General features: G+C 41.8%; 1 protein-coding gene across 1 annotated transcript; it reads left to right on the forward strand.

Moving 5' to 3' along the window:
• Positions 1-672: 672 nt before the first annotated feature.
• Positions 673-22982, forward strand: LOC119404691 (RUN domain-containing protein 1). The gene is made up of 17 exons (XM_037671312.2): positions 673-842; positions 2372-2502; positions 4083-4227; positions 6992-7081; positions 8346-8453; positions 9947-10099; positions 12509-12599; positions 12699-12754; positions 13111-13203; positions 14497-14627; positions 16781-16886; positions 17604-17699; positions 18291-18401; positions 18487-18579; positions 19394-19491; positions 19673-19767; positions 21602-22982. Exons 1-17 carry the CDS (start codon positions 831-833, stop codon positions 21706-21708), a joined length of 1716 nt encoding a protein of 571 aa, XP_037527240.1. The 5' UTR covers positions 673-830; the 3' UTR covers positions 21709-22982.
• The last annotated feature ends 1582 nt before the right edge of the window (positions 22983-24564 follow it).

Genomic DNA, 24564 nt, shown 5'->3' on the forward strand with positions numbered 1-24564 from the left:
GCCAGGTGCGCAGCTAATGCGTGCTATTACCGACAGGGGACGCTGGCAATGCTCCTGCTTCAAAGAAAACCTCCAACACATGCCATGACTTCAAAACGACTGCGAATCACTGATTCAGCTACCCAGCGGCCGTGACTTCAACCCAACGTTGACTTCAACCCACTGACCTCGGTGCTTCAACCACGGAAAAAGACATATATGAGACACTGTGGAAGAAGGGAAATGCCTTCTGCTGCTTCAATCATGGACACAGAGCACACACAGAACTCAAGTTATGAAAACCATGAAAACTGCGATTTCTACAGACGTTTTGTCTAAGGTTTGGTGCGGTCCATGGAGGAAAAACCGCACCATTATAATATTGTTGCCAATGGCCCCTTTGCTTTACCGTGTCCTTAAGACGGCGAAAGGCCGACTTCAAAACTCGGCTTCTAGAACGTGTTTTCGGCTGCATGCAACTAGCAAAGCAATCGCATCAAATATTTGTATTTTCTTTATTTATTGAAATAACGCTGTTACGGCGTAGCCTCTGCGATCAACTCCGGGAGCTCGTTGGCGTACCCAATCGCGGAGGCCACGGTTACAGACTCACTTGAGTTTCTTACAATATGGACACCACCTACTCACAGATTTCAGCATGGTTTCAGTGACGTCGACACTGACGTTGAGCAGCCATGACGACGACCTGAAACAAAAATAAACAACATAATCATTCGCTGCTTGAGGGTGCAGGCCTGTTGAAACATCTGTGCGCGTGCTGCAGGTTGCATTAAGACGTTTCGAGGAACGATTCGTCTACATTTTACCGTAACACCCAAGGATCGTTCTTGATGGACACCCAGGCAAGGATTTTTGCTCAATGTAGCCCCATTCTCGCCTGCTGTTTGAGCCTGGAGATTTTTGACGCGCCATACCCCACTCAGCTCGATCTTTAGGTGTGATGTTAAGCATCGTATTATCGGGGTATAGCTGGTTTAACGTGTAGTGAACCTTCGTTTCATTAGAAGAAAGCGTGCAGTGCTTAAATCTTGGAGCCAGGTTGCTGCGATTACCGTGTGCCGAAGAAGCATATGACTACAGCACTTGGAATGTGTACGCGAGTAAAAAGGTTCTGCGCAAACAAGTTTTATTATGAAACTATGAATCAGCCGACATGCAGTGTACTCACACTTGCACTTTACAAGCATTTGTAACTTTCTTTTTTTCCGATGTACGCATAATTTCTTTTTCATCTGCGTACCAATTTTCATTTGGTCTAAGTGCGTTGACGTTGGAGTACTGCAGTATTTACCGGCTTACGCTGAACGAAGGTATTCGCGGTCCAATTCTTTGCAGCCGCACACAGCACGCACTTTCTCTCCTTTTTTCCATTTGTCTCGGGATGCGCTGCCCACGGTGTACACTGGCCCAGCTGTCACTCTTATGGACAAGTGCATGTCCGCAAATGCCACGAAAGTGCAGCGCCAAATGCCGAACGATGGACGAACGGAGCAAACGCCTATTCGTATCGGGCGCTGCAACATGGACACTTTCAATCACGATCACGCCCTATCAATGCGATTGCGATTTGGTTGGCGCCTGCGCCAAAAACTCCATAGTGGCCGTGTGACACCGGACGGCGCATTTGATCGCGATCGGGGCCGGTCCGGATCGAATTTTTTCGATCGCAATCAACAATAGTGTATGGTCGCCGCCACACGGTTAATCCGGATCGAGTTTGGCGCAGACGTCAGTTAATTAAATCGTGATCTGGTAGTCAGATCGCGATGCGCAGGTCGTAATTGTCTTGATCCCGATAGCTCCAGATTGCGATTGAAAAAGTGCCCGTGTAGCAACACCTGATCCGGATCGAGCCTAAAAAGTGCCCGTGTGTGACTATCGGTGAACCCGTACGTGTTTCAAAAGGCGATGATGTGACAACGGCGAACGCGTGCGCACGTTTAAAAGTACATTTGCACGTACTGCGCAGGCACGTTTGCTAGATCGCCAACCCTTTGGGCTTATGGCCCTTTGGGTTTTGTCAGGTAAACAAAACAAATCTGTTGCTGTAATCAAAACTTGGAAGTTTTTAGATGGGTTCATTTCAGCATTTTACTACATGGCTGCCAAGGTATGTGGCCTGGAAGGGGGCTGGGGGCGAGCCCCTCGCCTCTTTGTAACTAATGCATTTGGTCAAATTCGCAAATGGTAGCCAAATTATTGAAAGGATGTTATTATTAGAAGTTTCCTCAGTGCAGATCGAAGCCCATAAAGTCTAACATAAATTTAAACCCCTCTGCGACTGCATGCGCATATGCATATTTTTTGTGCGTACGAATGTGGACTATTTTCAGAACTGCAAGACCCTGGTGTTGGTAAATTGTGCTTTCAGGTTATTCAGATGGAATCTATTTCTTTGGATGACACTGGTCGAGAGAGCCCAGATGATGATCGTCCTCCTGAGAGGTGGGCGCCGGTTGGCTCGAGCGAAATTGACGATGCCTGGGATGATCCTGAAACATGGTACCTTTTTGTCTCTTTGGCTACTTATTAAATTTTATTTTCACTAGGGGAAAATTTAACAGAAAGCCCTAAAAAAAAAGAACAAACTGAAGTCAAGAATTTTTGCATAACATACTCATAGACTGTTTGTGCTATATTTGAGACTCAACAGAATGCAGAATGGCACATTTATCAGAAAGTGGGAAAACACCTTGCGTTTTATGCTAAAAGTCACCGTTCATACTTGTATAGTTATGCTATGCTCCCTAAGCCTGTTGTTCACACATTGGTCTATCTTTCCAACATAATGTATATTATAGGCATCATGAGATAGTTGAGGCAGAAAAGGTAACGAAAGAGGAGGAAGTTGCGTAGAAGAAAGGGCACCATTTCTGCCTCCCTATAGGGAGCACAGCTCAGTTCCTAAAGGACGAGAACAGAAGGGTTGACTGTTGACTGTATAACGCAAGTACAGGCAATAACAGTACAGTAATGACAGTACAATGAGAGTACAAGCAGCGTAGCAAGCAGGACCCAGAATGAGCATGATAGCCAGGTTGCCTCCGGGAATGCTAGCAGAGCTTTGAAGAGCAGGCTGTAGTAACTTTTGGTGAACTCCGTGGAAGGGGTAGCAGGCAGGCAGCAGAGCGAGAATGCACACATTGGAATTGCCCTCATTAAGAAAGAGCTAGAATATTTTTGGAATGTGTGCAAATGATGGGATTCACCCATTCGTTGGTTCTCATTGTTAGATCCCCTGTGTAGCTCTATCTCTATATGTGTGTCTTCACTATAAAGAGATAGTTGTAGCCGATCAAATGTATCTGCTAAAAGCCAATCCTAAAAGGCTTTTTTGCAGGAATTTTGTAATATCCACATCCTTCTTATTTGTTGTCTTAATGGTTGTAACAATGCATGACTGTTCATAACCTTTTATTCTAAAATTTGATTGAAATATTAACAATAAATTTCAGCAAATTGAAAGGAAACATCTCTGTGCACATATGCAAAGCTTTGGTATTGAGCCTTCTTCATTTGTCTTGAAGTAGCATGTACAAAGTCACCAAGAATACAAATGGTTGGTGTTTTATACATGCCATACTTTTTACCTGTTCTTGTGCATCTAGCACGGTTGTGGAGCACCGTGGACACTTTCCCTCAGGATAGGAAAGGCTCCTACTCCATTGTTCTTGCTACTGCTTAAAAGGACACCAAAGAGCATAAAGCCGAGCTATAGCGACAGATTGTTTTTTTAGAAAACTTCCTAGTTTACTGTGTTGCATAGAAAATTGCCACCGAAGAATCCATGGCTGATGCTCAATTTAAGTTGCCCATGTAATCCACACATTAGCTGCCCCTGCCACTCTGTGTGAATCAGTCAGTCCCGATGTAATCTGAAAGGTACCATTCTGAAAAATAAATTTCTCATTTTCGTCATTTTCTCACCTACGAAAGATCTGCCCTCACTGCGAATGACAAATTAATCATTACAGAAATCGAGCTTGAGTCGATATTTGATCCTTTATGGTTGGGAACGACATGTTACCTGAGTTGTCCCACGATTCTTTCTCATTAACATTTGGGGTGTTTTCATGATGCAGCAGTCTGTCGGAATTTGAGCGCATGAGACATTTGGAAGAAGAGCAGGAGCAGCTGAACACATCGCTGGTCGCTCTTACAACACACTTTGCACAAGTCCAGTTTCGGCTGAGGCAGATTGTGAATGCTTCACAGGAGGAAAAGGAGGTGAGATGTTCGTGATGCAATTAATAGCCTGTTAGGTGTCAGGCGGACAGTATTCAGGGTGTCACAAATCATGCACAAATGGTGTACTGCACACATAGTTTCTTCCAATACTACCCGAGGGAAATCTGGCAAGTTTTCTAACTGTAAAGTGCCATCACGTGTCTGCTAGTCTGTGTTGGCTGGCATTGAGCGAGGCTTGGCCTCAAACATGGATCTGGCTGCATAGATTAAACTTTCTTAAAATAAAATTTGCACAAAAGGTTTTCATTCACCCATTATACATCTTTACAAAAAACCTACTGACCTGCAGTGCAAGCGGTATAAAAAATAAGTACAGACAAAAAACTGTAGTAGAGTGAGCAAATTTGTCATCTCTTCTTGAAGTTTAACGGAATTATTATATTAAATTGAATGTAATCATCACAATTAAATGAAACAAGTTTTTGTATAATAATAAAAAAGGATATGTTGTGTCAGTACGTAATGAACCATTGCGGCAGACAGAATGTCACTGTTTCTTTGAGATTCAAGAAGTGATTCTTCAGGAGGTTCTCCGAGAATGACGCCAGTCCAAAGTCGCTGTACCCTGGTATTCTGCACACAACAGCATCCAGCACAGCTTCTTGTCTAGACAATAGGTATTAAAAAGCTCCGTGGTACTGCACTACAGGCATAGGCTTATATCATCATGAAGTAGATGTAGACAACACACAAACACACTACACAACCTATGGTTGTATGTCAGGGGCGTCGCCAGAAATCTTTCGGGGGGGGGGGGGGGGGGGGGTCAACATACTTTATGTATGTTCGTGCATGCATTTGTATATGTGTGTGCATATGTACACATGCAAAATAGAAAAATTTGGGAGGTGGAGTGGGGGAGTTCAGGCCCCCGCCCACCGGCTACACCAGTGCTGTATGTGTTTAATTCAGAGTTGTACGTAGCACGTTACAAGTAATCGATAACTTGTAGTCAATTATATTTTCTTGTAACTTTGTAATGTAATCGATTACCTCTTTGAAACTAACATTCTGGGCAATTCAATTACATTTTCTTGTAATTGATTACCGGTATTCACTTACTTTTTTTTCAAAATCAATTTGTAACCAGTCTTCTACGGCAGTTCTCATCCCGAAAAATATGTGACCGCTCTGTAGGGACCCCTTGTCCTGTTAGACGAGGGGTTCCTGCAGAGCCTATTTTTTCACTTTTTTCTTGGCCTTACCTGCAATGCTTTACCCATGCGCCAGCAATAGCGAAGCAAAATGCTTCATAGAGGACTATGAGATAGTGCGCAAGGTGTTCCTACGTTATAATACCACCCTGCCCTCCAGAGCATGCACTGAGAGAGTGTTGGGTGTAGCAACTGACCTCTTAACGAGGAAACGTGGAAGAATCAGTGATCACAACTTTGAAAAACAACTCCTGTTGAATGGTAACAACGTGTAACGCTTTATCACAGAAGCCACAGTAAGCCCTCCAGCCTTCTCTCTACCATGCAAGCCATAGTAGTTTGAGTAAAGTTGTGTTATTGTCTTACGGCAATAAAAGTTTGAAGGAAAGTAATGCAAAAGTAATCGATTACATTTCTTTAATTGCTCAGCTACTTTTCCGGGGCTGTAATTGACCACTGCAATCAATTAAATTTTAAAGGAAGTAATTGTAATGGTAATCGGTTACTTATTTTCTGTAACGTGTACAAGTCCGGTTTACTTCTCCCTCTGCATCGAGTTCATGCGTTGGTTTATGACAGTAGATAACCAACTTGCTCAAGCTGCCGTGCCAAATGTCCTTGTATAGCTTGTGAGGAAGTGTGCTCCATGCTGCAATAAAATTCTACTACGCAAACCACCGAGAAGAAAAGGCGAAAGGAAAGAGCTTCAACTGTTGAATAACTGGCAGCTTGGTTGGCAACATCTTTTAAAGTCTGTTACAGAGAGCAACTGTGCATGTCAAATAAATGCTGCCTTTGATTTGTTGTTCTCACTGACCATAAAACTTTGTCCATAAAGCTCTGTCACATAGAACTTTGAAATAGTATTGGACTTTGATTAGCGGTTGTTTAAGAAATGTTTTTCTGTCAAAACTTGGTATATAAGTGAAGGCGTGCAGTTTCCTGTGCTGGAGAAGCTCTGGTGCACTTACAAGACCATCTTGAGTATTGAATAAGCTTGTTTTGCGAGTGAAGTTTTAGGAAAACCTATTTCTCTCCCAAATTTCATGGCTTAGCGAGACCTGAATACTGTACAGAGCCCAGCATGGTCAACCTAACACCCCTTTTCAAGTGTGTCTACATTACAAGTTGTGACTTTGTCAACTTGCATTGTAGTAGCATGCACATAGTCATTGTTTACTTCATATAGAGACAGAAAACAAAACCACAAGGTGAGACAAAGAAAATGTATAACCACTAGTATTAGGAAATCACTGAGAAAAATTAAACACGACTTCTTTTATTCTTTGATGTTGTTTTCTAGTTTGATTATGACCACAGCCCAACTGACCCAAACTGCAATTTCGCTGTAGACATATCCTATTGACAGTAGTGCCTATCTGATCAGTCACAGAATTGTATGATCATCTCTTCTTTTTGTGGAATACTAGTTGTCCCATAGCAGTGCATTTGTTTAGTTATCCTTGCTTTTGTTCAGAAGCATTATGATTCCTGTTATTATGATATTGGTAAACATTATCGCAAGTAAAGATAATTTATCCTTCATGAGTTGTGGCATGCAAAACATTATTACATATTCGCCTTTACAGGAACTGCTGAAAGAACTTGAAGAGTTTGCCTTTCGTGGAATCCCGGACTTGCGTTCTTGTCAAACTGGAGTTGGAATTTTGCTCTCAGAGGTGTGTTGCCACTATCAGATTTGTGCTGCAAAATATGTTTAGAATATAACGTTGAATTCCAATGGCAGAAATGGAGCAGCCGACCAACTTTGCGAGCGCTCGTCTCTGGCAGAGAGCAACGCCTCCTAGTCTGCTATTGGAACGCAACACCCACCATATGCAGTGGCAGATGTTCTAGCTGTCAGATGCAGAGTTAAAGGGACACTAGAGAGAAACAATGAATTGGTTTAGATTGATAAAGTGTGCTCGAAGAACTCTTGTGTACATAGTTTATTTCACCACCATAGGTTTATTATTAGAGGAGAAAACAAAGTTCAAAGTTTCATTTTTAAATTTCACGCCAAACTTTGTAATTCGTGACGTAACAGATTTCAAAGAGCATTTAACGTATTTTGGCGCCACTGGCTCGACGAAATTTCCACAAACTCATTATGTCAAGTCTCTGGCCCCCTCAGAGAACAATGTACTTCGATTTAACCGATTATGATTTACGTAGGCCCAAGCAGACACCGTCAAAAATATATGACGTCACGGCAAATGGTGCGGGAATTCCAAGGTGGCGTCGCCACCTGTATTTTCTTTTTGCGCGTTGTCTTGCTTATTAAGCTCCTTCTCGCAGCAAGCGTGCTGTTTTTGATATCGTGGAAGGCTACTTTACTAATGCGAGAAAAATCGTTTTGCTCTTTAGTGTCCCTTTAATAATAATTGTTGGGGTTTCACATCCCAAAACCACAATATGATTGAGGAACACCGTAGTGAAGGGCTCTGGAAATTTCGACCACCTGGGGTTCTTTAACGTGTGCCTAGATCTAAGTAAATGGGATTCTAGCATTTTGTTTCCATCTAAATGTGGCCACCGTGGCCGGGATTCGATCCTGTGACCTTAGGGTCAGCAGTCAAGCACCATAACCAGTATGCCACTGCGACAGGTTTCAGATGCAAAATTAAGCAGGATATCTTGCAAAAATATGAGTCTGCTGGGCACCACCAAGTAGGTAAATGTGTAAAAGCGTGGCCAAAGGTAATATGCCACGCAGAGTACCTGTCCACATGGTCGATTTTCATAAGCAACATTTCCTGCTCCATGGAATGACTGCTGCTCTGAATCTCTCATTGAAACATGTGGCCCACACCTTCACTCTTGCATTGTAACAAACTTACTCCATAAAGAGCTGAAAAACTTAATCTGGCCCCACCTATGGAATTCAGTGTAAGTTTTGCATTTAGATGACTGTGACATTTATATGCATTGTCATTGTTGCAGACTGAACAAGAACAAGAGGAAAAGCTAGAACAGCAGCGACAAAAACAGAAGGAACTCATTCAGCAATTGAAAGAACAGCTTGAGGACCTTGAGAAGTATGCTTTTGAGGTGAGTTATTTCCTATACTACCAAAAAGTTCTACTTAATAAATAAACTATGCATGTGTTTGCTGCTTAGATCTGTTTTTATGGACAAGGTACATTTTATAGCACCAAGCTATGTTAATGTAGGCTTTTACCTCTCAGAACTTCACTGGTATCCCTTTGCCGACAGTCTAGTAATTTGTGCCTAAAGGCTTTGAGGTGCTCTTTATTAAACATATGTCATACCAGTGACATAGACAAGTTTGTATTTTTCCATTTTGCGGCATGTTTCTGGCAAACCTGTTGACATTTAACAAGCAGTGACGAGGGGCATTCATGAAGGAACAAACATTTAGTGATGAGCCTTTGTTGGCAGTTGATTCTTCCTTTGATTATCTTTACTTGAGGCTGCACACTTTTGCCACCTATGGTTGAGCTGCCGCAGACTATCGCTGTATATAGAAGGACTTGGGGGAGAATTAAGGAGGAGTTCCACATATGTTATTACTTGCTCATAATCCCGGAGAATGCCTCCCCGCTTATTCATGAGGGGGAAGCTCAAGATGTTGCTGGTTTTTATAAAGTCTGGTGAACATGGACGATGTGAAATTTCATGCCCCAAGGAGGCTGTGTGTGTCATCGCCAAGTGTGCTGAGTGAGCCAATACATTGTCATCGAACAGACAAACGCTTTTCTTGATCTTTCCTCTATGTTTTGCCGTGATAGCATATTGCAACTTGGCAGAAAACTCACTATAGTACCTTCCTGTGATGGTTTGGCCTTTTTGGACATAATTTGTATGAAATTTACGATGGCTGCCTTGGAAAATGTTCAGCATAACCTTTCCCGATAATATCACAGGCTTCGTCATTTTTTGGCAGTGGTGGATTCAGATACTTCCACCATTTGCAATGCAGGGAAGCACGAGGATCCATCCCATGTTGACAGAGTGCTGCGCACACCTGAACTGCAAATAGTGGCTTAGAATGAAGAAAGAGAGAGAAAGGGATAATACTTGAGGTCGTGACACACACTGATCTTTAGAGCACGAGGTTGCCACCTTGCCATCCTTCATGTGCAGCTCCCAGTGCCCAAATGTATATGGAAGGAGGTAGAAACCCATGAGCTGGGTGTGATAGCAGCCTTTTACTTCACTTTATGGATTCAAAACTTTGGCAACAGGTTCGTGAGGCAACATAGTTCAGTAATGAGATCATTACATGATTACTTGTAAAGGTGTTTCAGGATGACTTTGAGAGTTAGTATTAATGGCAGCTTTGACATAATTAATGTGAAAACGTGAGCGAAATGTATCCACTGGGTTGAAAATTACACTGCAACCTAACTAGTTGGTGCACCATTATCCAGCTGACGACTTGGTCAGAAAGGAGCACTTCACAGTATTAGCAAAATATTTCATAGCTTTTGGGGGACACTATTTTTATCTGCTGTCACAGTAAATAAGGCCGAGTGATAGAAGGAATCACTGGAGTTTTCTTTTTGTGTGCTGTTGTGTAGACAGGCGATGCAGGTATGCCATCAAGCATGCTCCTGGAACGCCAGTCAGTCATCATAGAACATCTCAAAGAGAAGCTTCCACTGAATTTGGATGAGTTGGATCTCCTTGACCCTGACGACCTTCGGAGGAAAATCGATCAGGCCGTGCGAGAGGTCTGTCCATTTGTCCGTCTTTCAACTTTTTCCTTGGTGCATGCTTGGATGCTTGCTTTTCACTGCCGATTCTACCTGTCTGAGCTTTCACTACAGCTTGCATCATTCATATAATGTTCAATGTTTCACTGCCGCTAGCCTGTCTTGCACTCTATGAACAATGCAAACAATTAGTAAGGTTCGTGTTTATATGAGTAAACTTGGCATGCATGCTAAAAAATGCATGGCTCTTGAAATTTTCAAATTTGTCCTTGTCAGCTTTTTATTGGTGGCTTTTTTTGTGTCAGTAACTAAGAAAATTTGTGTATATTTATTGTTGTTGTGGACTATTGTAGTGTAAAATGAAACAAAGGACAGACAACTTGCATTTATTTTTTGTGTGCCTCATGGCAAATTCTCCCGAATAGAAAATAATGTGCCAACTTTGAATTGTGCCTGCTTATACTGGTTGTTATTTATTAGACAATACAGATTTTTTTATAAAACTGCTGTGACAGTCAGGGCCTCTGTCGTCTTCGCAAACCTCTGCGCCGAAGCGGAGGAACTTTGGCGCATCAAAAGTTACATTAAAATGAGTAATTAGCAAAACTCGTTAATTAGATTTTTAATTATTAACTTAAGGGCTGTTGTTTGTATAGAGGTGTTGTAGGGTGTGACATTTTACGGCATGCCCATTTTTTTTAAATTGCAACAAACACATGTAATTTGACATAATAATCATTGAAATTGAACACCCCGATCAAGGCAAAACCAAAACTGAGCACACCGGGAGCACAAGAAATCTGTCAGTGCTGTAACGTCAGACCGAAAGCTCACGTGACAATATTTTTAAAAAGGCGCGTCGCCACAGAATATAGTCAGGAAAAACGGCAAGCTGTCTCGAATACCCAATTGCACCATGTATCTTTGCGTTTAGTGTGTAGTGCTTATCCGTTTCTTTGGTAAACTCGAAAGAAGTACAAAGAACTGACTCGTTTGTTTGCGAGAAGCAGCGCAGCAGTGGCTGCCGTCTAGTGTTAAGCTGTACAGTGAAAGAGAAATGGAAATTGTGGTTTTCTTGGGTGCAGTGCAGAAGAAACTGATAAGCACTACACACCAAACTTTAAGATAAGTGGTCCGATTCGGTATTCGAGATGGCTTGGTGTTTTTCCTGACTATACTCTGCGGCGACATGCCTTTTTCAAAAAATTGTCACGTGAGCTTCCGGTCTGATATAACAGCCTTCAAATGTCACGCCCTACAACTCTTCCATATAAACAATGGCCCTAAAGTTAATAATTAAAAAGTTAATTTTAATTACTTTATTGAATGCAACTTTAAGTACAGCAAAGTTATTCCGCCTCGGCAGTGAGTTCATATGCGAAGACGATAGGGACCTGACAGCCATAGCACTTTTATAAAAAAAATCTGTATTGTCTGAAAAAAACACCCTGTCTAAATTTTTATGATGGTATATATTGAACAAGGTTGGTGATCAGCAATGGCTTAATAGAGTGGGAAATCGGGCAAACTGGTTTACGCTACACACGGTTTTGAGTAGCGCTACTGAGTCAGAACACAATATCAAACAAAGGAGATGCACACCAAGCACTATACTTTCAAGTGAAGTTAATTGGAAAAGCAAGGAGGTAGCAATGGAGGAAATTTTCTTGCTGTTTTTTCCACTGGTTTTGTTTTTAGTGCTTATGCTTCTTGTTTTTCCAATAAACATCAGTTTTAACTGTAGCGCTTGGTGTGTGTCTCATCATGAAATAAAAACAGCGCAATAGGTTAGACCCAGAGAAGAGACATGACACAACCGCTGACTCGCAACTAAATTTATTTTAAGAAGCAAGGAACAATATATACTCACAGAACAGAAGAATAATGCACATTTGTACATACATGGCAAATACGAAACACGAGACGGCATAATCAGATCTTTGTGGCCAAATAATCGTGTACTATTCTTCCATTTTGTGTGTATATATTGTTCCTTTCTTCTTAAAATAAATTTAGTTGCGAGTCAGCACTTGTGTCATATCTCTTATCTGTGTCTAACCTGTTGTAGTGTTTTTATTTGACGATGAACATCAACCAACTTGCCCAACTCGCCATTCTGCTTCAGTGTGTGTCTCCCTTCTTCGTTTCTGTGTTTCATTCATTAGTGCTGCTCAAGACTATGCTTATGTGTAATGACAGATTGGCTCTTTTTCTAGTACACTGCATGCATAAGTGAAGTGCAGCTACTTTATCCTTTGGAGTTGCTTTATGCATGCATGAATACATGAATACATAGGTATTCCTTCTTGCATCCCTGCTTCTAATCGTTGCACTATTATATAAACTGCAAAGGCATCACACTAACCAAACAACTTCTTTGCAAGCTGGCAGCAACGTTATTCTTAATGCTTCTTGCAAATGACTCAGATGGTCAACCCTGTCAAAATGAAGGAGCAGCTGGTCTCGCAACTGAAGACCCAGATCACTGACCTTGAAAGATTCATTCAGTTTATTCAAGGTAGTGCCACTAACCCTTCTAACTTTCCTCTGCCTGGCATACTAACTGCATGCCGTCAGCAGTGGCTGGACAAGGTTTCATCTACGTCATCCTTTTCAGGAGAGGGATCAGATGGAAAGCCAAGATGCACGTGTAACTGTCCAGTTCATGGCAAGGCAAGTGAACATTTCATATGAACGACATGTTTTTGGTGATATACTTTGCTCACAACGTTTGTTGTGAAAATGTGAACCTCTTTTGAGAGCTTTCGCTAAACAAGTTGCAGTACTGTTATGTTGTAAGCTGAAGTTGTAACTTAAGCATCGCTTGCCTTTATACAGACTTACATACTATTTTTGTGAGGCGGCTGCACTGTATGTATTAGGAAACAAAAATTCCAGCTAGTGCACTATCTTTGACTGCTTGAAAGCTTTTTGTTTCACTCAACAAATGAAGGTTTGTCTAAGTAATCGAATTACATAATTGACAGCTCTCTCTCTGGTGCTCTGTGCATGTCTTTACTGAAATGCAGCCGGATACACTCCACTCTGAAACGTCTTCCGAGTGCTTTGCTTCAACAAGGAAGTACAAGGACCAGCTTCGTCGAGCACACAAGGAGAGCCAGGTGGGTAGCCTTTTTGCATGCGGCTATAAAAATCGTACTGGGCGAAATGGCCCCATGTATGTTCATTATCTAGTGCATGTCTTTGGATGACGTACGTTAAAGGTTAATGATAATAATTGTTGAGGTTTTACATCCCAAAACCACGATATCATTATGAGAGATGCTGTAGCGGAGGGCTCCGGAAAATTTGACCACCTGGGGTTCTTTAACGTGCACTTAGATCTGAGTGCGTGGGCCTCTAGCATTTCGCCTCCATCGAAATATGGCCGCCACGGCCGGGATTCGGTCCCACAACCTTTGGGTCAGCATTCGAGCAAGTGAATTAAGACCAACTAGCCTGGGTGTCTGTTTTGTTATGAGCACTATAACCACTAGACCACTGTGACAGGTTATTACTTAAAACTGTTGCATGGTGCCTCATATTGCAGACCACCTATTGCTGAACGTGACTTTAAGCTGTAATTGGGCAAGAAGAGGACAATCGAAAGCGCTCCGCATCCGAGACACTCTGCACTAATCGACATTGGAAATCGGATGTCCGGCGAAGTGTCTATGTTATTTCTTAGGATTAGGTACGGACTGCAGTCGTGAATATTAACTGCTCGGGCTATGTCATCAAGTGAGAAACAATTGCGAAAGTGACTACAATATATGCTTCAACCACAGCAACTGTGATTCTGAGCACACTCATGTAGTACACATTTTATTCACGGAACAAGGCTGGTACTTCTAGTCTTTTAAAGAAAATTCACGCGAGAGGCATGAAGAAAGTGTCATTTTTGCAACAGCTCAAGAAACTTTGTCTTCCTGCATGAAATGATTGTTAAAGTGAGCAATTTAGGCTTTATTTTCAGCAGTTATGATCTGAAAGGGTTCTTGCTGTACTTGTTTACATTTGCACAAAAAGATTCTCGCATTTAGTCATTTAAACAACAATGTTGCAGTTCTTTTCACACACGCGTGGCTACTTTTAGCTACATTTACTACCCTTTGCTCAAGTTGGCTACCTTTTGGCTAGTTTTTCCAATTTCTTGACTATTTTTTGTGTTTTTGACCTGGCAACTCTGCTGGTGGGCTAGTTGGTTGGTGACGATAGCTTATGGCAGCGTGCTTCATAACCAAGGACAACACAATACATAAGAATACATTGTTTTGTCTATTCTTGTATACTGTGTAGTTTCGTGTTTGTGTTGGATGCTGCCATAAGCTATCATAAAATACACAGTTCTTTAAGTTATCTGTTGCTGAACCTTCTTATGGCTTGTGCTGGAAATCTTCACTCTTTCTTTCCAGGAGGCCCAGAACAAGATCTTGAGACGCATGCTAGCACTACTGCACATGTTTGCATTGACCCAGTTTGGCTGTGGTCGACGAAACTTCCAGAGAAACATCATGAAGCGGACGCCAAAGGGAAATCATTGGGGGTGAGTGGAGATCTGACAGTGTAACAAGCATTTTTCATGAATGCAATGAACACTTGCTCAAAGCTCCTCTTACTGGCATCCTGTAAAGAACAGACCCATAAAATGTGCTGGTTATACAGTGGCTGCCTTCTCGGTTGATCACCTATGGATTCATTGTTACTTTCGAGAGATTTGGCATGACTAGTGCACGACACGTCAGCAACCACTGCTAACTGCATATATGGCAGAGTGCATGGAATGCTGCTGCCCATGCCGTGTCTCAATATAGCGCATGCAAAACCTGTCGTGTTTGACAATATGTATGTCTGAAAGTGATTGTCCAACATTATGAGCCTAGCAGTTTTAAAGGCAAACTAAGGTTGCATGGCAGGCTCGTTGGAGATCCATAGCATCCAAAGGTATAGCACATCCAAGACGGGACAAAGCTAAAGACACATAACACGCATACACAGCACTAACTTTCAACAATACAGCTAATTACAATACAGCGATGGAAAGGAAAATGATAGGTGTATCCTTAAGAGACAGGAAGAGAGCACAGCGGGTCAGGGAACAAACGGGGGTTAAGTATATTATAGTAGAAATCAAGAAGAAGAAATGGATATGGGCCGGGCACGTAGCACGTCGGTAGGATAACCGGTGGTCATTAAGGGTAACTGACTGGATTCCAAGAGATGGCAAACGCGTGAGGGGGAGACAGAAAATTAGGTGGGTAGATGAGATTAAGAAGTTTGTAGGTATAACGTGGCAGCAGAAAGCACAGGACCGGGTTGATTGGCAGAACATGGGAGAGGCCTTTGCCCTGCAGTGGGCGTAGACAGGCTGATGATGATGATGATGAACTTCGGAGGAGTCTCCATGCAAACTTTGTTATTTGAAATACATACAGAAGCGTCCTGTGTTTTGGGGAAGTGATCTGTTTCTCGGATTTTGAATGAAAATTTGGAAATCAGAAATATTTCCACCAGTGTTATGCAATGTGGCCAACTCCTTAGCAAAATTTGCAGCGGAAAGGTTGTTACATTGATGGGAAAACTTCACATGACGGTGACAAATCTTTCAAGGGTCCGTCACTGGCGACAAAACTTGAATTTGTAGCACTGATCAGAAGTCACAGAGTCATGAAGAGGAAACCAGAAAATGGAATGGATGAGTGAAGCAAGAAGTAGTCACATTTAGCATGTTTTTTGACTGCTGAGGAAGAGTGCGCTATGAACTTGTACGTAATGCTCAAACTGTCCGTGCAACTTTTCACATTGAGGTCTTGAGGCATCTGAGAGATAGCGCATCATGTGTGACCAAACTTCTCTAAGGAGGGTGCTGGATTCTGCGCCATGATAATGCCTCCCCTAGCACTTTGCACGGCCAGTGCATAAGTTCTTGGCAATCAAGTTCATCATTGTTCTGAAATGCTCTCGCAGATTTTTATATGCCTGTAATCTTCTCATTCCCATAACGCAAAGTAGTACTTTGGTGGCGATATTTCAGGGATGCGGTGATGATTCAAAAGGTAATGACATCATTGCTGAAGTGCTTAACAGAAGATGACTTCCAAGAGTGCTTGCTGTAATGGAAGTGGAACCATTGTATTATGTCTAATGTGGAATATTAAGACAATCACATTGATGTAGTAGAAAATTTGCAGGATGGAATTTTTTTTAACTTACTGTGCAATCCTTTTGGGAAAAACCTTGTATATATGCTTCCTACTAAAAGCTGTGCCTAGAAAGAAGAAAGCCTGCTTGTGTACATTGTTACATTGGTAGTTGTGTGTGCATATGCTTCCTTCAGAATGAGTTGTAGGGATAGTTGGTTCAGCATCTTGCAAAGGGTAGCCCAGAAGCAGCTCAGAAGTACCCAGGGCAGGAGAGACGAGCGTCTTTCCTGTCCTGTGTGCATTTTTTTAACCGCTTCTGCGCTCCCCTTCACAATATGCTTTCTTTTCTATGAACCAGAAGCTCCATTGGAAATTCAGTTGTTTGTAGCTACATCATCTCTTCTCATTGTACGTCCACACTTCACTTTAATTATTGCGGCTACAGCTGTATGACTGGATCTGTGCTTGCTGCGTAAATTTCTTGATGTTCTGCTTGTGGCTGTAACCAATATACCATGTCTTGAAGTGTAAAGGTTCCTTCTTTTTTCTCTTCCAGAGATCTGCGGGCATGTCTCGAGCTTTCTATCAACCAGGTCCTGGAGCTGGTGGGAAAGCAGGAGTCTCAGTGTGTAGACAGTGACTACACCAGTGATTCTGAAGATGTGAGCGTAAAGTGGAATTGTTGCTACTCTGTGGCTCTGTGCTTCCATATAAACAATTTATAGTTAATTGACCCATGTAAGTTTTAGGAGCCCATTGTTCTTGGTTACAGGTTTATTCACCATGTCAATATGCTAGTAGGCATCCACTGCATTTTGTACATGTATGTGTGCTTTTATAAAAAAAAAAAAGCGAGTGCAAGTGAGTGGTACTCTTATGCAGGCCTTTCTGTCTCTCTCTCGCACCTTGTCAAAGAACTGCTGTGGATACTTTATGGATGTTCGAGCACATTTGGTCGCAAGACCCGTAGTTTGTTTTTTTTTCACAGTCAGTAATGTGCTCACAATTAATATTGCTGCCCTGTGACTTTGGTAGCAGTCCAAACAAGGCAGAAGTGCTTTTTTTTTAATTTACTTAGGTTTCTCTTGACAGTAGTTTGAACGAGCAGAAGCCACTGCATGTTGTGCATGCAGCACAGTAGCAATATCCTGCAATCTGTTCTGTGCAGGCCATCCAGTGCCTGAAGCGGCTCTTCCTGAAATTTTTGCTGTATGCTCATATACAACAAAACTGCTGAGGATTATCTCCAGACATTTAAATGTCGACTACTGTAAACATTGTTTTGTGCATATTGGTTGAGGTTTGGGAGTGTGTCTTGAGTAAAGGCCAGCATTATGTGTTGAAGAAATATAGCTCCAATGGATTGTGCAATTGTGCAGGCTCCTGCTGTGCTGTGCAATGAGAAACTGACTAGTGCTGTCAGAAAAGATCTGGCCACAGCTCTGCGTGACTTGATGCAGCACGGCTTGATGGAGGTGAGTTAAACTTTGTCATGATTGCCATTCACTTTTAGAGGTTTAGTTGTGAATGTAGTAAGTGAATAAGAGATCACTTATGCATTACTTTAATGGTTAAGCCACAGGCTCATCCATGGTGAAATTTTTATACGAATGTGACATTACATGGTGCATGCAATTTAGTACATCATTTGTCTGTTCATAGAAGATAAGAAATATGCATTGACTTTGGAAAATGGTGGACAGAAAATGTCAATTTCGGTGCAGTGGAATGGTAGTGCCATCTGCCATTTTCAATGAATCGCTGCGTATGTCCTATTTCAGTGTTACAGTGAGAGATGGTATGGCAATTACATTCTGTCAAAGCTGACATTTTCAGTCTGGTATTGACCACAAGGTTCATATGTCTGTATTTTTAAAGATAAAATGGGCAGGTAATGTACTTTAACATTGTGCTAAACTGCGTGCACTGTGATATATCGCCTTTGTGTAAAATTTGAGGGCAAACAAAGTAGTGGTTTTAGCAGGAAAGTCATGTGTACATAGCCAGAAAACATTGCCAATCAGTAGTCAAAACTCCTGTTTTTTTTGCTCATTTGTTAATTTCAGATTGGGCAAAGCAGCAGCCTTGTACCCCTGGGCTGTTTTACGTTGCGGTCTGCGAGCGCACCTTCGCTTTTGCATGCATGGGACCTCATCCTGAAGTATTACGAGATCAAGGTAAGCTTTGCATTGTATCACGTTACAGTGCACAGGTGCTGCGACACTGCAAGTTGATTGCCATATTTGTTCTTTAATATGCCAGAACGGTGCACAGTACAATGCTTCCCCAGCACGCAAGTTGTCGGAAAGCTTCAACTTGGACATTGTTGCCTCTACAATGGAGACGCCGAAGCATGTGAGTTGCATCTTTTCTCTTTGTCTGTGTCGTCATCCTTATGCACTAAAATGTGTTTTGCAAATGTGATTCATACAATGACAGATTATACACCCGTCAGTGATCTATCGCTGTTTTCAATATACGAATTGGCTGATTTCTCTCACCTTCTGAGAACATTTGCAAGTGTTCCATGTGCTCAGCACAGCGCATAATTGGAAATTGAAAGGAAATTAAATGGATAATTACAAACTGCAAGTCCTCATGAACTTAGAGTGCAGTTACTTAATTAGTGCTGCCTGGAGTGTTTGAGCTTAGCACATTTAGGCCATTAGCACTGTAACATGTTGAAGATAGAATTTACTATGCCAAATTGGTTCATTGTCGCAAACCAGCTCGCAAACCATTATAGATTTTTACTTCTTTGACCTGGAACTAAATTGGAGTGAAATGGAGCACATTGAACCCAAACCTAAAGCGGACCTGAACCAAACCCATGTTTTTTTCCAGTTCGACACCCTGTTTCAGACTCATGCAACACATGGACTTCAGAGTAGCACATGATGGTGCAGCATTCCTAGGGCGCTGCGTGAGAAAAAATCCCGGTGTCAGTGGTTGCAACATAATACATCACTACATTTCTTCAATGTGAATCACATTGACCTGTACTGTCACTTTAAAATGGCTTCTGTCAGAATTATTTTTGTGTTATTTTATGTGTATTGAATGATTGCCTGATAAGGGCAGGCATAGCACGTTTTTTGTGTAATTTGTTATAACACAGTTTCTGTGGGAATTCTTAGTGTGTGTTAATTTAAGTGCAACATTTATGCAGGCCTTGCTGACCGCAGTGCACAGTATCATATCAAGTCATACACCTCTGAAGCGCAGCTACGATTCTCACTTCAAGGCATTTGTGTGTGCAGCCCTCAAGTAAGGACTGTTACAACACTCATATTTATGATGCACTGTTTTAAGTCAATGAGTGTGTGTGAGCATGCATGTGCATGCGTGTATACTTATGTGTTTCTAACACTGTGTTTGAAACATTTTCTCAAAATGAGAAAACGGGGCAGCAGTAGAAAAGTAAACCATCTGTCTCTTTACCTTCCAGCGAAAAAAGGCTAGTTGCATGGCTAAAATTAATTTTCAAGTGCAAGCCACTTGTGGAACGTTACTATGTTCACTGGAGCTATCTGAAGAAGACAGGTGAGTTCACTTCATTGAGAATTGTTCCAGCAGACCTCACTAGAAAGTTGACTTTAAAGCTTAGAACTTGGATCTAGGCCAACTGACAAATTGAGCAGAGATAAAACACAACACGTTTCGAAAAAGCAAGTGTGTTAGGGCCCATGTGTTAGGCTTAGGCAGATTATTTGCTGTTACAAGCTATTCTATTTGGCAACCTCTGCAAGATATTAAAATGTCACGGAAATATAGAATTAAACCTGCATAATGTATATTAAGACAGTCCTGTTGAAATAAGTATCTTGAATGTATATTGAGACATACACTACATGCAAACTTGACACTACCACCACTTTGTGGAACAGCATGTCCAGAAAAAAGCAAAAAGTAGGAACCCAGTTGTACCACATGCCTCACGCGTAGCTTGTTTTGGTGGTGACAGTCTGTGTGTCGTGTATTCAGTGCCAACTGCATTAATGTAGGCAGTCGTCGTGATATGGTTTCCATTACAGTTTTCCTATGGTGAAAATGTTTTTTTAGCATTTATAGTTCGACCTTAGACTACATTGCTTCATGAATCTCCTGCCGCAAAAGAAAATAATAATAATAAGTTCTTCAAGTGCAGGCGTGATTACAGGTAGTTATCGCATGTGCCTAAATGGCCTCCTCTCTCCCTTCGTCCTCACAAGCGTACTGTCAGCTGCACAGGTGGGGATGGCAGAGGGGCAAGGCTTGGCCCAGAAGTTATATCATCGTGTGGCCTTAAGCATATTTCTGTCTTTCTTTTGAATGTTTTGGCTGCTGCTTCTAATTCAGCCACGCAGCAACACCCCTTGGCAGCTGCAATACTCGCACTATGCAGCTGGAACATTTGCTAATTGCACAACAGGGCTGGAGTGCAATCTTGCACTCGTGCACTTAGGTCTGGTGGAACTACGTGAGTACAGTAGACTCTCGTTAAATGGAACCTGAAAAGACCAGGAAAGTATGCTTCATTTAACAGGTGTACAAATTACTGATAGATGAACAGCAGTGCAGAATTCAAGTACGAAACCAATCATATTACAGGCAGTTGTTCCACTTAATCGGCAGTTCCGTTTAAGAGGTTTCCATTTATGTGGAGTTTACTTACATGTTGTGGACCGGCCTTGTCCTGCACGAGCATGACCAATGAAGTGTGGCGAAATTCAGATTGCGCATATTGAAACTCTTTCAGTTAGCTAAGTGTCTAGCTTGCAAGGTGCATAGAAGAGAGCTAGCATGTGCTGGCAATACATACATGTGGTTTGATAGACAATGTGCATCGACGAGTATGGTCATAGCATACTTAGCATGAGACTAATGACCAGTTCAGGTACATGATGCCTGAAAGAGCATGTACGCAGTTCACCGGGTGCCACCTCTCAAAAACATTAAGTCGGAGACTGGAAGAGCAACTATGAAATATGTTTTCAGTATATTTGACATCACAGATATGTATAATGTTTATTTGCTTAAGTGAGAACTGGCAATAATACTACAGTAAAACCCAGATGTATAGATTCTGAAGGGGATCACAAAAGGGTTCTATGTATAGGTAATTCAATATATAAAATATTTTATATATCAGAAATATATTTAAGGGGATACCACAGCTGTTCAGTACGCACAATAATTTGTTATATACAAGTTCGACTGTATTTCTGAGAATGTTTTCACAGTAAAGAAACCAGCCAATACTTGTTGGGCTCGGTTCCTGCACAGCTGACAGTGACATTGCTAAGAGGAGGGCAAGTGATTAGCTGTTCTTGACATGAGGTTGCCAATGCCCTGCTGCATGCATGCAGTTAATATTATCTCATTTTTCTTTCCAAAGGCTTTGACGATGCTCTAAGGTCCCTTGACCGACTAACTGCGTTTGACTTCGATCTTCCTGTTGACTTGGCTGTGCGCCAACTGCAGAACATCAAGGATGCTTTTTGATGTGCCACCACTCTTTTAGGGAAACAGGTGCCACTTGTCTCATCAAGCTTAGAATGAACTTTTTTCTCATTGTGTTGTGACAAGGGCCAACATAGCAGGCCAATTTATAGTCAAAAACCATTACAACATGTCCTTTTTACTGTATGTCATGCAAAACGAAACAAATGTGTTCATGCGATGCCTTGGAGCTGCCATTGATGTGAACTTAACCTTCTGTACCCCTAAGCAGGGGCTTTTGGTGTGAGGTGTACCGATTTTTTTAATGTATAGCAACAAGCGATCAGTTGATGCTATTGCTACTATTCTGTAGAATACCTAGGCAATAGCATAAGTAGTGCTCTTTCTTTAAACTTAATTCTAGCCAAATGAATGGCAGGATTAAGTCTGTGTCTTTGCAATATCACCTTCTGCTTTATATGGTGTAATTATAGCATTAGCATTTATGTTATTGGATGGTTGTTAGACATAAGTATAATCAAAAACAAGCTATAGGGTGTGTCCAGATAAGATCGAACACGAGGTCCCGGTCACCATTCCCGATTGTGATGAAATTTACTGTAGGTCTAGGCATTACACCCGGAACAATGGTTTCGCAGTTAGTTTTGCGGAAAAAAATTTTGTTCGCCTGAAAAAAAATATACAACTTTTGGCCGCAAAAAAACGCTTTTCCGCCAATTTCGCGATTTCTGAATTTTGAGCGCACCTAGCGAAAAAACGGTGCACTTCTTCGTCACAATATTTATTCCCCTTAAAGAACAAGTGAAATACAATCTTATGAGTCTATTATTTCCCTTGCTTGTCGAAGCACTTCTGAAGAAAAAAATCACAAACTTGGCAAATCGCACAAAATACCTCTATTTCAGGAATTTATTGCTGCAAGCAAGTTAAAGTGAGGATAAAGAAAATCGGTACATATTAACTTTGATACTTTCGCTCTCTTTTAAAGTAATTTGCGTGGTTTTATCGCGCTCCGTTTTACTCGATAATTGGGCTGAAACGTAAGTGATTTACCAAAAACGCCGAACTTTGAAAATGATTTTCTCAAAAAGGCCATTTTTAATTTTTTTTTAAATCCCTGTGATTGAAGTCAAGGACGTCATCTACTATTGTGCAGAAAAAAACGTTGCATTATTTTGGTTGCTAACAAGTTATAGTGCGTCAAATGTGACCATGCCAGCCTAGCGGCCGCGTCGTTCGCTATGGGCTGAAACTCGGATATCAGTTGTTAAAAATACTTGTACTACGTGACATAATCACAAATCAGCAGCTCCACACCAACAAATGCGCAGCCAGGTGTCATGGTTCAGCAAGCTTTGTCTTGGGATCAGCCGCTTGACAAACCCGCAGCAGCGGCCGCTCGATGCTGCGGGCACTCACATTACATGAGTACCGCTTCGACTGCGGATGAGCTCCACTTGCGCGCCAAACTACGCTCAGAGGACAAACGAGAGAAGGAATGCATCACTGTGAAAGTTAAAGGCCGTTAAGTGCCAACAAATGTCATAATATGCAACGAAAACTCTGCCGGCAATTTCCCAGCGAGCGCCTTCAATACAGCACGGATGTATTTTTTTCCCCTGCTGTTATGCCCGAAGCCGCATAATATCGTGATAAACGCTCGACTTGCGTTGAATATTCTATCTGCGGAGGCCCAACAATACAGTATTGTAAAAGCGGTTCTTTAATGAAGTAAAGGACTTGGACACACTTCTTTTGACAGCCGGCTGACACAAGTGTTCTGGCACGAGATGAACAACTGCAGTTTGAGTTGCTCGACCACCGGAAGCACGTATGACAGCTTTCTTTAGATGTCATTGGCTTTCTTTTGTGCCATATGTTGCTCATAGAATGAACCTAATTATATTTAGGTCATCCGAAGAGAGAAAGCAACACATGAGCACACTATTGGAGGCGCTCTCTGGGAAATCTCCGGCAGAGTTTTCGTTGCATACTATGACATTTGTTGGCATTTAACGGCCTTTAACTTTCACAGTGATGCATTCCTTCTCTCGTTTGTGCTCTGAGCGTAGTTTGGCGCTCAAGCGGAGCTCATCCGCAGTCGAAGCGGCACTCATGTAATGTCAGCGCCCGCAGCATCGAGCGGCCGCTGCTGCGGGTTTGTCAAGCGGCTGATCCCAAGACAAAGCTTGCTTAACCATGGCACCGGGCTGCGCATTTGTTGGTGCGGAGCTGCTGATTTGTGATTATGTCACGTAGTACAAGTATTTTTAACAACTGATATCCGAGTTTCAGCCCATAGCGAACGACGCGGCCGCTAGGCTGGCATGGTCACATTTGACGCACTATAACTTGTTAGCAACCAAAATAATGCAACGTTTTTTTCTGCACAATAGTAGATGACGTCCTTGACTTCAATCACAGGGATTTTAAAAAAAATTAAAAATGGCCTTTTTGAGAAAATCATTTTCAAAGTTCGGCGTTTTTGGTAAATCACTTACGTTTCAGCCCAATTATCGAGTAAAACGGAGCGCGATAAAACCACGCAAATTATTTTAAAAGAGAGCGAAAGTATCAAAGTTAATATGTACCGAGTTTCATTATCCTCACTTTAACTTGCTTGCAGCAATAAATTCCTGAAATAGAGGTATTTTGTGCGATTTGCCAAGTTTGTGATTTTTTTCTTCAGAAGTGCTTCGACAAGCAAAGGAAATAATAGACTCATAAGATTGTATTTCACTTGTTCTTTAAGGGGAATAAATATTGTGACGAAGAAGTGCACCGTTTTTTCTCTAGGTGCGCTCAAAATTCAGAAATCGCGAAATTGGCGGAAAAGCGTTTTTTGCGGCCAAAAGTTGTATATTTTTTTTTCAGGCGAACAAAATTTTTTTCCGCAAA

The sequence above is a fragment of the Rhipicephalus sanguineus genome, chromosome 9 (genome assembly GCF_013339695.2).
Source record: "Rhipicephalus sanguineus isolate Rsan-2018 chromosome 9, BIME_Rsan_1.4, whole genome shotgun sequence".
In the NCBI taxonomy this organism is placed as follows: domain Eukaryota; kingdom Metazoa; phylum Arthropoda; class Arachnida; order Ixodida; family Ixodidae; genus Rhipicephalus; species Rhipicephalus sanguineus.